This window comes from Pseudorasbora parva, chromosome 13, assembly GCF_024679245.1.
Source record: "Pseudorasbora parva isolate DD20220531a chromosome 13, ASM2467924v1, whole genome shotgun sequence".
Classification (NCBI taxonomy): Eukaryota; Metazoa; Chordata; class Actinopteri; order Cypriniformes; family Gobionidae; genus Pseudorasbora; species Pseudorasbora parva.
The window spans coordinates 42,952,176-42,967,530 of record NC_090184.1 but is presented as its reverse complement, the minus strand read 5'-3'; the positions used below and the strand labels follow the sequence as shown (position 1 = coordinate 42,967,530).

Genomic DNA, 15,355 nt, shown 5'->3' with positions numbered 1-15,355 from the left:
GTGAGTCCGTCCTGTCTCGAGTTCGGGCCCAACAACTCCAAAGTTGTTCTTAAACCGAGACATGGTTTTATACCCAAAGTGCTTTCTACCCCTTTTAGAGCACAGGTTATTACTCTGCTTCCTTTACCCGCATCTCAGGGTGAACAGGACGCGAATCTACTCTGCCCGGTCAGAGCTTTGAGACTGTATCTGGAGCGCTCCTCCCCCTTCAGGCAGTCGGACCAGCTGTTTGTCTGCTTCGGCGGCCGCACTAAAGGTTGTGCTGTCACGAAGCAAAGACTCTCACACTGGATAGTGGACGCTATCTCGCTGGCATATGAGTCTAAAAACCTGACTTGCCCTATAGGCGTTAAAGCCCACTCCACTAGAGGCATGGCCTCATCTTGGGCTTGGTCGTGTGGCATTTCTTTGGAAGATATCTGTGCGGCGGCAGGCTGGGCCTCTCCGTCCACTTTTATCAGATTCTATAAATTGGAGGTTCCAGCTCTACAAGCAGGGCTTCTCTCCATCTAGGCTCTATCTTGACCCTGGTAAACAGATTGCCTTTAGTTTTGGCCTGTACACATCAGTCCTTAAGCACTTTTCATTTATCATAAGATCCGACTATGTCCGATCAGCCGTTCAAACGAACCGACTCTTCCGGTTCTTCATCCCCCCTTATAGCCGCCTCTTCGGTGTCTCGGGGGTTATTTACATGTGCTTTGGGCATACTGGGTCAGTCAGCACACACGGCGCTTTACATTGTGTTCCCATACGTAATACGAGGAACCTCTCTCGAAAGGGAACGTACTCGGTTACTTTCGTAACCTCGGTTCCCTGAGAGAGAGGAACGAGTATTACGTTCCGTGCCGTGTTTATGCTTCTCAGGTATCGCTTCAGTCGATCTAAAAACCTGACACCTATGGCGAAATCAGGGCTTTATATAGCCTCCTGTATGCAAATATAAGCACCTTTTTCGGCGGGCTTCTGGAACGCCCCCCATTGGCTCGTTCCTCTCAGCCGCCTCACCATAGGTTCATGCAGTTGCCGTGGCCCGGCCAATCAGAGCGCTCCTCGCGCTGAGCTATGGCCGTTCAGCGGCACTGCGCTTTACATGGATACCTTTATTAAAGTTTTGCTTCATATTCTCGAGAAAAGGAGTTTTTCCCCATACGTAATACTCGTTCCTCTCTCTCAGGGAACCGAGGTTACGAAAGTAACCGAGTACGGTTTCTTTAACCCTGGCTGAAGAACGCACCGGCTGTTTTTTCCCCTCACGAGTCATGACGGGGGATATAACTCGCAATACGCCGTAATTTTTGGCCATACAGATAAATGTGAGACATAATTATAAACTATTACTTGTCTACTTTTATTTGTGTACACCCACATAACAACAAAACTTTGTGCTTTAGTAAAATAAATAAAAAAGGTGCGCTTTCTATCTGCGAGAATCTGAAACTCTGTGAATACATGACATAAACATGAAACATACGTCTAAAGAAAGCTTGAAATCGCTGGATTTAAATCAAATAATTTACGTTTTATAGTGAATTGTGGAGCTCACTGGCATAGAGCGGAACATCTAGCGGAGCGTCACGCAACTGTGCTCCAGTCTGCTCACATGCTCTGATGAAAAGGTGGTCAGTATCCTAAGCGTGACGGTAGAGCGCGACAGCCGTGCGAAATCTGAAACCAGTGCTTTTCATTTGAAATGTGAGTGTCACAATATTCTGCAGAGTCACTTTGTCGCCAGGGGGCACGTTTGCAATGTGGGCATGGGCCCGTGCGCTGAGGGCCCCCATGCCACACGGGCCCCAGTGCGGCTGCACTGCCTGTAGTTACGCCCCTGCCCAGATAGTCATGCAGTGTGAAAAAAGCAGTGACCCAACGAGTTTGAAAATCATACAGTCTCAAATCATCCTTAAACTGCAATTCCTCGACTAGAGCGGCTCCAGAAGGGAGCAGAATCTCATTGAGTCCCATGTTAAAATGCCCAACTTTACAGCAGAATAAAACATGTTTACAGACAGGTACAAATTGTGGTTTTGGTCTATACGGCTCATTTTGCACTTCATGACAACTGTGAGGGGGTGAATTTTTTTTATAACTCATTCTTTTACAATATACTAAGCCTTAAAGTTCTGCATAATTAAGGGCGTGAAGTGGCAGGTTTATCCGCTGTCTGTTATTCATCACGTCACCTCAGCTCTGCCCACATCCTGCCTCTTTGGACATTTTCTGTTATCCCTATGTGACGGATGATGCACTGACAAGATGGCAACAGCCAGCTCGACCCTACTTTACACATTAAAACTGCTCTTCAGAAACATATGGGTGATGTCACGGACACTAAATCCATTTTTTTTGCAGTCTATGGTGAGAACCAATCACATTGGAAATTGATTTGGAAATTCACATCAACCAATCAGATGTGGATTTCCAGCTGTAGATTCTCCGGCAAACTTACGCGGTTGGTTATTTCTACAAAGGAAATGCGGATATTAGGATAAGACAGTGCTGTGTATGAGACTCGCGCTTTATAACGATACCAGGCATGACGTTTCTGTAAATGGAGATGGCACGGGAGTTTGCGTCAGAATGCTAACTTTTGGTGATTTCAGGTAGATATCTAAAGCCGCAAGTCGACAAAATATAATTAAATAACCACCTTAATGTGTAATGTTTACATATTGACTTTGACATGAAAGCTTACATGTTAAGGGAGCAAACTGGGCCAAAATCTCAAAATTGACCACTGCATGAAAAACAGTTTTCACCTGCCGTGTCTCACCTTAAGTTTAGCAGCTTAGTTTTATTCCGGAATGCGTGAATGAGGCACATCAATGTCTGGTTACAGACATTCTTCAAAATATTTTCTTTTGTGTTCAGCAGAAGAAACTCATACAGGTTTGGAACAACTTGAAGGCAAGTACATTTTTTGGGGAACTATGATAGTTCCCCCAAAAATGAAAATTCAGTCATTTATACCTTCATGTTGTTCCAAACCTGTATCTGTTTCTTTTTTCTACTGAAAAAACACAAAAGAAGATATTTGGAAGAATGTTTGTGACAAAGCAGATAGAGCAACCATTCACCATAGTATTTCCCTACTATGGTAGTGAATGCTTGCTCTGTCTATTTGCTTGGTTGCAAACATTTTTCCAAATATCTTATTGTGTTCAGCAGAAGAAAGAAACTCATACAGGTTTGGAACAACATGAAGGTAAGTAAATGATGACTGAATTTCATTTTTGGGTGAACTATCCCTTTAACATCACAGCCTTCAATAAACAGGTTAGCCCTTTTCCAGAAAACAATTCAGACTGCATCAAAAAAAACACTCTCAACCTGTTAACGGTCATCAGTGCCCAGGCGGAGGCTGCGAGGTGAAGTCGGTGTAATGTTGCTCTGGTTAGCGCTCCAGCTCCAGCTGTCAGAGGCGAGGTGGCGTCTCTTCCAGCGGCTGACAAGGCCTGTCTGCAACCAGCAGAGGAAAAAAGCCAGTCAGACTGACAAGCTGTTTATTCACAAATGACACTGCCGGCAACCGATCGGTGTCACTGCTGTTTTTTCATACTTTCCCCCCTCCAATGAGCCTGTGATGTATCCTTTGTAGGTGCTACAGGAAGGGGAAGAATAATTGAACGTTGACGGCAGCAGACACCGATGTGGAGGGAACGCAGGAGGTGACACGTGGAGGAGTTGTCTAAGCAGGAATGGCTGGGTGATAGTTAGAGGAGAACGGGGTTTAAAAAAAGAAGGTTGATTATTGTTGCCGTGACAGGTCCATGGAGCAAAAAACACACATGCATGAAAACACGTTGCTCATTTGTATGTGTTTCCTGCCCAAAGTCCCTGCACATTAGGCAGGGAGCAAAGCCATAAATAAAACAAATCAGAGAACGCTGCACTTCCGCTGGCACATGATTGGATGAAGCCTGAAAGGGAAACACAAAGGTTACCACAACTCACTCGGCCATTCGTCTTGTTTGTTGGATCTGCACGGCTTGATTCGGCAAATGAGCGCTGAGGAATCCGGTGGCATCAGCACTTAATCAAGATGCGCCTCGCCATTATAAATCAGTTGAACTACTGACACCTGAACTTTATTCCACGCACGCTTTTAAAGGCCATGCGCCACTGCCTCTGCTATTAGGGTGGTGCTGATCCATGGAGCTGCATTGAGGTCAGGACGCGGGCCGATGGAGAACCACCGCATACATCACCTGGGTAACGACAAAAGCAGAACAATAATAAGATGAACCGTATAAAAAGGCTGAAGAAATGTACCTGCTTCTGAATGGTTTATCGTTTTAGGACAACAGCTTTAATTGAGCAGCACGCTTGAGTTTCATACTGACATGGAAAGAGAAATCACTGTAGAAATTTCTACATTTGTCCAATTACAACCATGTCAGTTTTCTCCTCCACTGTTCAAATTAGTTCGTACAACCATGACATGCAGACAAATATGGAAATTAATCTAGTAATCTAATAAACCTGCAGAAAAAAAAAAATATAAACACTCTAAAAACAACCCAATTTTGGTTGTTTTTAACCCAAGGGCTGGGTAAATATAGGGCAGTAAACATGTTGGGTTGATTCCTTTTTACCAGATTATTTTTATTTATTTTATTTAATGTTTACGGATTAACTTTTTAATATTCATTAAAAAAAAACAACAACAACAACCTTATATTGATCATTCTTTAATTTTCGACCATATTTTACAGTAGGACTATAGCATATTTTACATATTGCCTACATTTACGATCGTTTAATAAAAATTAGAAGTACAAACTAAACATTTAGAAGTAATTTAATAGTAAGCGACCAGTCCTTTCCACCGAAAAGGTGCTGGATCTCGTGCCGGAGTTTGTATCGTGTTGATCAGGGGAACTTCTAACTTTAGACCGCCGCCCTGTGTTTCTCTCGTAACCGAAATATGCTGTGACTTGCTTCATAAAATGTCCATAAACAATCAGTGTACAGTTCTGAGAATATATTTTCAACATCCTTAAGGGGGTCGCACACCGGACGCGGAGCTCGGCGGCGCGCCACGCAGCGTCTCAGGTATCGCACACCGGACGCGCACATTTTAAAAGGCTAAGTTTATTATACATTTCCCCAAAATATGTTTAGACTTTATTCAAGCTGTTGAACTCAGAATGTAAAACAAATGTGTCTTGTAGCAAAGGTTGAAATCAGTATACCTTAACGATAATATACTTTTAATATAAAGCCTTGAAATGGCGCTCTGTGGCGCGGCAGGATTTAGAACAACTTCCTGAGTCGCCGCGGACAGGCGCCGAATGCCGCCACCGGTGTGCGTACACTCATTGAAAACAATGTGTTCGAATTTTAAAGACGTGGCGCGCCGCCGAGCGCCGCGTCCGGTGTGCGACCCCCTTAAGTATTAATACTCTGTATATTTTTTTTTAATAAAATCACTTTTTAAAAACTTGTATCAGCCGTTTCTATCTCGCGACACTCGTAGGCCTCGATGACGCACAACACGCTTTGCAAATAAAAATAACATATACAACACATTGATGAATTTATAAATAAAATAAAATTAACATAAACCTGTATTCTACAGAAGATACGCACCATTTATATATTCACAGGATCTAAGTAACACACAACCCAAACACTGAATAAATAAACTAAAAATCACCCAAAATGCTCAACCCAGGATTTGGGTCGGAAAAAATAAGATTTTAGTGTAGCCTATATATTTATATTTTGTATACCCACCACATAATTATAGGTAACATTAAGCCTCTTTTATAGGTAACATTAAACCCTCTTTTGCCTTCAAGGGTCGTTCTTACCTCGCTTAATACATCTGAGATGATTTGACAGATGATCTTTTAATCGTGATAACTGATCTTTGGCTAATTTGGTTCTTCAAACGAATTTGCGGTCTGGATTAAAATATCTGGATTAAGGCCCTGTCCACACGAACACGGGTATTTTCAAAACCGCAGCTTTTTCTACGCGGTTTGGCTGTTCGTCCACACGCAAACGCTGTATCCGGTTACTAAAACCGGACTTTTTTGAAAACTCCGGCCAGGGTGAAGATTTTTAGAAACGCCGGTTACAGCGTTGTCGTGTAGATGGTGAAACCGGAGATTTCGGCTTTTTAAAGTGCGCGCCGTTCTTTCCTTTGTTTGATATCAGATTTTCCACATCTCCTTTTGATTTACGTGAGTCGATTCTATGCGGTGGACTCCACTAACAGCGCTTATCACACGTATATCCTACAGATACATGTTCAGTTATTTCATTGTATTGCAGAACAAAGGCGCCAGAATGCAATAATACAAAATAGTAAAGCAAGTGTGTGAAGCTATTACAGTCCACTTCGGCCCTGCACCTGTGTATACAGTTACCTGTCACTGAGTCCAAAGCAAAGGAACTTGTAGGAAGTGTTTCACTTGAGCCCATGGCATCCCTCAGTCAGTGCAATGTGCATCGGTGCAGTGAATGGGACCCATATGGAAATCAGGCAGCCAATCATAGCGTAGTTTTGCGTTCTCGTGTGGACGGAATTTTTTTTAAAACCGTGCTTGTGAGGACGCGATTGTTTTTTAAAACGGAGGAGGAAAAACTCCGGTAATAAAAATACCCATGTACGTGTGGACTAGGCCTAAGTTATCTAAGATTACTGCGCGTTCTTGTGTTTAGACTGTTTACTGGAGAGGTCCGATGCTCGAAACCACGATCAGCAATGCAGCGATTTGATGGCGTCAAGACAGCAACGTAATGACATCATAGCAACCTGACAAAAAAAACTTTTTCTGGAATTTCTGAAAAACACGAAGTTATGGACCTTTATTAAAAAACCAATATAAAAGTTATAATAGTTAATGATATATTTTTTTCATGATTTCCAATTATATTGACGATTTTATAGTATTTGTACACCCTTTACATTTTTATTTCAATGTTGTAATTAGCAATTTGTTATGTTTAAGTAAATTTGAAGCAGATTTTTTATGTGACGTAACAGCATTAATTCAAGTTTCAAGATTAACGGTCAAGATTAAGTTCTCTGCACTGTAAAAATTTTTTATGTTCAATAAGTTATGACAACATATGTTTTTATATTGTTTTAACTCATCAAAATAAGTTAAGAAATGTTAAACTTGTTTTTATTAGTTATACAAGATGTAACTCATTTTTAAAGTCAGTTTAACATAATTTAAGTTGAAAAAACAAACATCCAAGTCGATTGTACTGCAAAAGTAAAAAAATGCCTTTTTTTACAGTGTGCATCTCTTGTGCTGCATCACGCCACTCGCATAATATCAGTCATCACATAAACTAATGCATGGCTCGGAGTAACGTTACTGCATGTGTGTAAGACTCCAATACAACTAAAAGTAATTATTCTATCACAAATATATCTCTCAATCAAGTGACTGTGTCTATAGTATTATACACCTTTTACACAACATTATAATATTATTTTCAAATAATCCTGTTTACATGAAGTAAACTCCCGAGCAGGTTTAAGCTTATGGACCTGTTGCTATGACATCAAGTCCAGCGTCGAAGAACCAAATAATCAAAGATTTTGCGAAATCATCAACAATCAAATCCAGCTAACTCTGAGTTAGCAACGTACAAAGAACGGGACCCCAGAACTGCTTTCACTGTTGAAAAAAACTAAACAGCACTGGTTAGGTATGTTTTGAAGAATGGCAAGCTGGTTTGAGCTGGTTTATGCTGTTCCTTCCTTAGTTGGTCATGCTCTGGTTTAAGCTGGTCCTGAGGTGGAGCTAGTTTCTTAGGACCACTTGACCAGCTCATGACCAGCTTAAACCAGCTGTCAGGCTTCAAAACAGCATGCTGGTTTCTTCAACAGGGTAATTCTTCATGGCAGAGATTCAACAAGCTGCTTGAAACATTCCTCAGAGACTTTGGTCCATATTGTCATGATATGATATCATATCATCACACAGTTTCTGCAGATTTGTCAGCTGCAAATGAATGATGAGAATATCCCATTCCAGCACAATGCGGCTATAATGGATTGAGATCTGGTGACTGGTGAGTCCGTTTGAGTTTAGTGAACTCACGGTCAAGTTTGAAATGATTTGACCTTTGATGCATTTGACCTGCTGGAAGTAGCCATCAGAAGATAGTCCACTGTAGTCATAAAGATGTGGACATGGTCAGTAACAATACTCAGGTAAACTATAGCGTTTAAACGATTCTCAATTGGTACTAAGAGGCTTAAAGTGTGCCAAGAAAATATATAACACTATTACACCACCAGCAGCCTTAACAACTGATACAAGGAAGGGTGGATCCATATTTTTATGTTGTTTACACCAAATTCTGATCCTTCCATCTGAATGTCACCGCAGAAATCCAGACTCATCAGACGAGGCAATGTTTTTCCAATCTTTTATTTTCCAGCTTTGTTGAGCCTGTGTATATTGTAGCCTCAGTTTTCTGTTCTCAGCTGACAGGATTCAAAGTTGGACGTGTTGTGCGTTCAGATATGCTCTTCTGCAGACCTTGGTTATGACCAGTGCTTATCTGTTTTGATCAGCTGAACCAGTCTGGTCATTCTCCTCTGGCATCAACAAATCCTTTTCACCCACAGAACTGCCGCTCACTGGATATTTTATCTTTTTTGGGCCATTTTCTATATGGTCGTATATGAAAATCTCCTTAGATCATCAGTTTCTGAGATACTCAGACCAGCCCGTCTGGCACAAACAAACATGACACGTACAAAGTTATTAAATCCCCTGATGCTCAGCTAGAAATTCAACAGATCGTCTTGATAATGTCTACATGTCTAAATGCATTGAGTTGCTGATATTTGCATTAAGCAGTTAAACATGTCTACCTAATAAAGGTTCATCCCTCTGCTAAAGCTCTATAATCTCATTAATACTCAACACCTGAGCATGTGAAAACCAGGTTTGATGTTGAACGGCATCTTTCATGCGTCTCATGACGTCCCAAGTTAGAACACGCAGAAGGGCTAAAGACATGTGAACGCTGCAACAAAGAGCAAGATTTTGAGTCGGTTTTTTCACACAAAACTATCGTATGAACTATACTTCAGACGAATTGAAATATAGCACAAGAGCCGTATAACTTTAGGATACTCTTGGAGCTTGACAGCTAGTGGTGCTTTTATTGTATGGAGAGAGAAAAAAGACATGCGTGAAACGGTCGGCTAAACTTTGTTTCCACAGAAGAAGTCGGGAACAAAATACGGGTGAGCAAATGATGACAGTGTTCTCTTTGGATGAGACGTTTTTTTGAGGTCCAAATTATTAGTTTAGTCTTTTGTCACTTACTGAAGTATATTATTTCTGGAGCACATAATTGCATAAATAATGATGGTTTTCAAACACTCAACCAACCCCAGTTAGTTGAATAACAGGTAGTCCTTCCCCAAAGACTTATTAAATTGCAATATGCGATTGTATTTTAACATAAAATATTGTTATTTAAATGATTTCTGAAGGATCGTGTGACACTGAAGACCCGAGTAATGATGAAAAAGGCAACATTGTTCAAAAAGAAAAAAATTCTGCTTCGATCACAGGAATAAAATACATTCACAAATATTCATTCAAATTCTAATATTTACTGGATTTTTGATTTTAAAAAATGCAGCATTCACTCATAAAATTCCATCAAATTAAATCGAATATCCTTAGACAATTTAATTGAATAATTGATTAAGGATTGTTCAATTATTCAATTAAAATGTGTAAAGATTATTAAATTTGATGGAATTTTACTATAAATTGAAATATATAAATCTTCAAAGGCTTACAGGTGCTGGGCATATAATTAGAATGTCATCAAAAAGTTGATTTATTTCACTAATTCTATTCAAAAAGTGAAACTTGTATATTATATTCATTCATTACACACACCGATATATTTCAAATGTTGATTTCTTCTAATTATGATGATTCTAACTGACAACTAAGGAAAATCCCAAATTTAGTATCAGAAAATTAAAATATTGTGAAAAGGTTTAATATTAAAGACACCTGGTGCCACACTCTAATCAGCTCATTAACTCAAAGGCCTTTAAATGGTTTCTCAGTTTAGTTCCGTAGGCTATACAATCATGGGGAAGACTGCTGACTTGACAGTTGTCCAAAAGACGACCATTGACACCCTACACAAGGAGGGCAAGACACAAAAGGTCATTGCAAAAGAGGCTGGCTGTTCACAGAGCTCTGTGTCCAAGCACATTAATACACTCTAAAAAATGCTGGGTTAAAAACAACCCAAGTTGGGTTGAAAATGCACCAACCCAACAATTGGGTTGTTTTAACCCAATGGTTGAGTTGTTCTTACCCAGCAATTGGGTTGTCTTAAGCAACATTTAACCCAACCACTGGGTTAAAACAACTCAACCATTGGGTTAAAACAACTCAATTGTTGGGTTAGTGCATTTTCAACCCAACTTGGGTTGATTTTAACCCAGCATTTTTTAGAGTGTAGAGAGGTGAAGGAAAGGAAAACACACGGTAGAAAAAAAGTGTACAAGCAATAGGGATAACCGCACCCTGGAGAGGATTGTGAAACGAAACTCTTCAAAAACGTGGGGGAGATTCACAAAGAGTGGACTGCAGCTGGAGTCAGAGCTTCAAGAACCACTACGCACAGACGTATTCAAGACATGGGTTTCAGCTGTCGCATTTCTTGTGTCAAGCCACTTTTTAAACAACAGACAGCTAAATTGTCAGTTATAATCATCAAAATTAAAAAAAAAAAAAAATCAACATAGCAGTCTGTAATATAGTCTGAAATATAGCAGTCTGTGTGTGATGAATGAATAGGCCTATAATATAAGTTTCACTTTATGAATGGAATTAGTAAAAAATATATCAACTTTTTGATGATATTCTAATTATATGACCAGCACCTGTATATAGGGGTTTATCTGAGGCAATATCTAACACGCACACACACACGCACACGCACACACACACACACACACGACTTGTTGTTGACTTATTAAATTATCATTCTGTCTTAATCAGGCTGCACTTCCCTTTTTTGGGATATGAGAAAGTATTTGAACATTTAAAAAAAAAAAAAACATTGTGACATAATTACATTTTTGCTTTCAAAATAACTTATTTTACTTATAAACTAATGCTTAGTTCCAAAAACCATCTTCAATGGTTAACTTAATAAAGAAAGAAAAAGGCCCAGGAATGTTCTCTATGGATTTGTGTTAGCAGACGTACCTCTATGCGAGTGTGTGTTTGAGTCAGTGAGCGTCTCAGATTCACATGAGTCATCACACGCAGCCTCTTTGTACATCAATGACATCTTTATTCTTTTCTCCTGGCGCTCGGCGCTCTGTGGCAGCGAGTGCAGTCGCTTTGTAAAGAAACATCTCTTGCTCCTCTTACCATTGTGTGTGGCTGACAATGGCACAGGACCTCCCAGATCCGCAGCTGCAGCCTGAACACACACACTTTTTCATCCTAGTTCCACTCGCTGGCTCAAACACACACACTCTGCCTGTGCAGTGAAGCTCTATGAGCCCGTGCTTGGGAAAAAACTTGCCCAACGATTCAGCTGTCACTCATCCGTGAGCAGAGAGCGGCCGGGCCGGGCGATACTTCCAGAAAGGGTGTTCAGTCCTCGCCCCGTTCAATGAGGAGCACCATTGTTCTCTGAACCCTCTTCACTGGGCCACTCTTGGGGTCTCTGGAAACCAGGCCATAGCAAACAAACAATACGTTCCTCGCCGCCTGAATGGACGACGACTCGCATGTTTATTGAGGCCAGACTTTCTTTCTTTCTAACTCCTTTCCCTCGTGAATTTAGCAACAGAAATGTAGCAAAAAAATACAATGAGGAGGATTTCTGCGTCCATTCACCGGGGGATGATGTCCATCGAAGACGTCCAGGTGTATCCTTTCGCTTTTCAGAGACGTTTCTGTTTGTAAACAGAAGCGTGACTTCGAGGCTTCCTTTCTGCAAAGAAAAGCAGGCTTTGAGGATTTGTGTTTGGGTATGTGACCACTTCAGCGCCACTAAACACTTCCAACCCAATGCAATAATTAGTGTTTGCTAAGCCAAGCTCATACTTCACTGTTAACTGCGTCGCCCTGCAGCGTTTGAATGATTCCTCAAATCACGCGTGTTGTTCAGAAGAGTGCTGGTATTTTACTAACTGATCAGATGCACCATTTTCACCGGTTGGACCTGAAAGCAGGTTAAAAAAAAAACACAGGTGCACATTAAACGAGGAAGCTACAAACCAGAAGATCAGAGGTGCGAGAGTGCAGGGCTCTTTTCATGCAAAATGGCAAGGGCGTAGGTTTGATTGTGAAATTGGTTGAGGATTCAGGAAATTAAAGGTTTGGTCTATATTAACCTTATGCTAACAATAGGCTTATGTTATGCTAAATAACTATGTTAAATAATGAATTGTGTATTTTTAAATAACCCCAACCCCTAAACATGACCCTCACAGAAAAACACTAAATAGAAACATTTTTAAATAGTGAGCATAGCCGATTGTCATGATCTTTCTCTGTAACTGCCCCTCACAAAGAACAGTTGTGTTTTCATGTTTTATGGGGACTTTCCATAGATATAGTGATTATTATACTGTACAAACCGTATATTATATCCCCTTACACAAATCCTATCCTTAAACCCATGCACCCATCACAGAAAACTTTCCGGATTTTGACATTTACAAAAACATCACTAGGTGTGATTTATATGTTGTTTTCCCCATCTGGACCAAAAATGTAAATTTTTGTCTTCATAATGTAAGGTTTAACACACACACACGCACGCACGCACGCACACGCGCACACATTTTTTTTTTTGTGAAATGTGGGGACATTCCATAGGATCAATGGTTTTTATACTGTACAAACCGTATTTTCTTACACTGCCCCTGCCCCTAAACCTACCCATCACAGGAAACATTCTGCATTTTTACTTTCTCAAAAAAACTCCTTCTGTGTGATTTATAAGATGTTTTCCTCATGGGGACCTGAAAATGTCCCCACAAGGACAAGAATTTCGGATATTGCCATCTTTGTGGACACACACACACACACACACACACACACACACACACACACACACACACGATTAGGTTTGCCATTTATCCTGCGATTGTGATGTTTAAAAAAAACGCACTGAACTCATTGAGAATTAACCAGAAAAACATCATCCTTGGTCAGTCTAATCTTAAGGCCTTGGTGATGTTAAATTGTTAATATCTTGAGTTTTCTCTGAAGGGCATGTTCGTGGCGGCCTGACAAAGTCTGATCTATTACCATAACACAGGAAACTGTTTTAAGTCAGGCATACAATGTCCGATCTGCCCCAAACTTCACATCTTTAATAAGAGTCCTGGCATGAAGACATCGACATGCCAATATTCAGTTATAGTCAAAGCATCACCTTCTGGCAGCAGGAAGTGTGGTACATCAAAGTGACTTTTTTCTTCTACAGTCCCTGACAAAAGTCTTGTCGCTTGTGTACAAATTGACCTAAAGTGCCGCTGAAATATATTTCTAATCAAGATTTTTTTTTACAAGAAATGGCTCATTTTAATCCCACCAGCTTTTTTGATAATGTTTCAGTGAAAAACTAAACTTTCAAAAAGTATTCTAATATTCACAGCTTGGTAAAGCCCATTGAGTCAATTTTTGCAAAGACATAAGTGTTGTCACCTTGTCATATGAGCTTCACCTGTGACTAATAATGGATCAATTAGGTCTCAAGTGTGTATAAAAAGAACCCCAGTACGCTAGACCTTCACATCAACTGCAACTAGACCTCTGCAAACATGCCTAAGATTCACCCTGAGACTAAAGTTTTGATTATCAAGAGGCTGAAGACCAGATCTACTGCTGATGTGGCAGACACCTTCAATGTGTCTCAGCGTCAAGTACAGAGGATAAAAAAAAGATTTGAAGAGACTGGAGACGTTTTTGACAAGCCCAGGTCAGGCAGACCCCGCAAGACAACTGCTCGAGAGGACCGTTTGTTGGCTTGAAAATCCAAGGCCAGCCCATTTTCCACTGCAGCAGAGCTCCACGAGACCTGGTCACCTTAAGTCCCTGTGTCAACCAGAACAGTTTGTCGGATTCTGTCTCGAAATGGCCTCCATGGTCGAATCAGTGCCCAGAAGCCAGCACTAAACAAAAGACAATTGAAAAACCGTGTAGCATTTGCCAAGGCCCACAGCCTGCTAAAAGGATGGACGCTGGAAAAGTGGCAGAAGGTGGATTTTTCAGATGAATCACCAGTTGAATTACACCACAGTCGCCGCAAATATTGCAGGAGACCTACTGGAGCCAGAATGGATCCGAGATTCACCCAGAAAACAGTGAAGTTTGGTGGCGGAAAAATCATGGTCTGGGGTTACATCCAGAATGGGGGTGTGCGAGAGATCTGCAGGGTGGAAGGCAACATCAATAGTCTAAAATACCAAGAAATCTTAGCTACCTCTTATTCCCAACCATAAAAGAGGCCAAATTCTGCAGCAGGACGGTGCTCCATCGCATACTTCCATCTCCACATCAAAGTTCCTCAAGGCGAAGAAGATCAAGATGCTCCAGGATTGGCCAGTCCAGTCACCAGACATGAACATCATTGAGCATATGTGGGGTAGGATGAAAGAGGACGCATGGAAGACGAAACCAAAGAATATTGATGAACTCTGGGAGGCATGCAAGACTGCTTTCTTAGCTATTCCTGATGACTTCATCAATAAATTGTATGAATCCTTGCCAAACCGCATGGATGCAGTCCTTCAAGCTCATGTAAGTCATACAAGATATTAAATTTGGATCTCACAGCACCACAACTTAATTTGCTGACATATTTTTGTATTTGCAGTAAATTTGTTACATTTCTGTATAGGCGACAAAACTTTTGTCTTGCCAAAATTTGACCTTTCTGTCTTGATTAAATGATAAATATTTTTTCTGTGAAAATTATTTCAGTGCATTAAACATCATTTGGGATGGTTTTAGCTTTTCATATGAGCTATTTCTAACAGCAATGAATTAATTAAAAGTCAGGTATTAATATCAGGTATTTCTAGAAAATAGATAAGCGACAAGACTTTTGTCAGGGACTGTATATTTACCCGCTATTCGCCCACTATCCGCTGTTTTCCTGAGGCCACCGGGTGCCGGCGGTCCTGGGTACGAGGGCCCTTTCATCGCTGCTTGCAGGTTTAATTATTATTGTAATGTTATGTCCTTTGAGACATGACATAATTTAATGCTTTTGTTTGCTCCTGCTGTATGCGTTTATGTGTTTTGAAGGAGGCGTGGCTTTGGAGATGCTCTGAAGGGAGGGTGGGATCTCATGCTATCAAAGC

At 40.7% G+C, this 15,355-nt stretch overlaps 1 protein-coding gene across 3 annotated transcripts in view; it reads right to left on the bottom strand.

Annotated features, from left to right (window-relative positions):
- The window catches only part of LOC137039207 (uncharacterized), a 31,566-nt gene extending 20,217 nt beyond the window's left edge, over positions 1-11,349 (bottom strand). Inside the window, exons 1-3 of one of the 3 annotated variants that reach the window (XM_067414503.1) lie at positions 11,232-11,349; positions 3,955-4,208; positions 3,331-3,459 (exon numbers count right to left, since the gene is read on the bottom strand). In XM_067414503.1, coding sequence (XP_067270604.1) covers positions 3,331-3,459; positions 3,955-3,962 — 137 coding nt within the window. In that variant the 5' untranslated portion in view covers positions 3,963-4,208; positions 11,232-11,349. Of the gene's footprint in view, positions 1-3,330; positions 3,460-3,559; positions 4,209-5,816; positions 5,934-11,231 lie in introns of those variants that run through there. The other 2 variants (XM_067414504.1, XM_067414502.1) reach the window with 2 other exon arrangements.
- Positions 11,350-15,355: the final 4,006 nt, after the last annotated feature.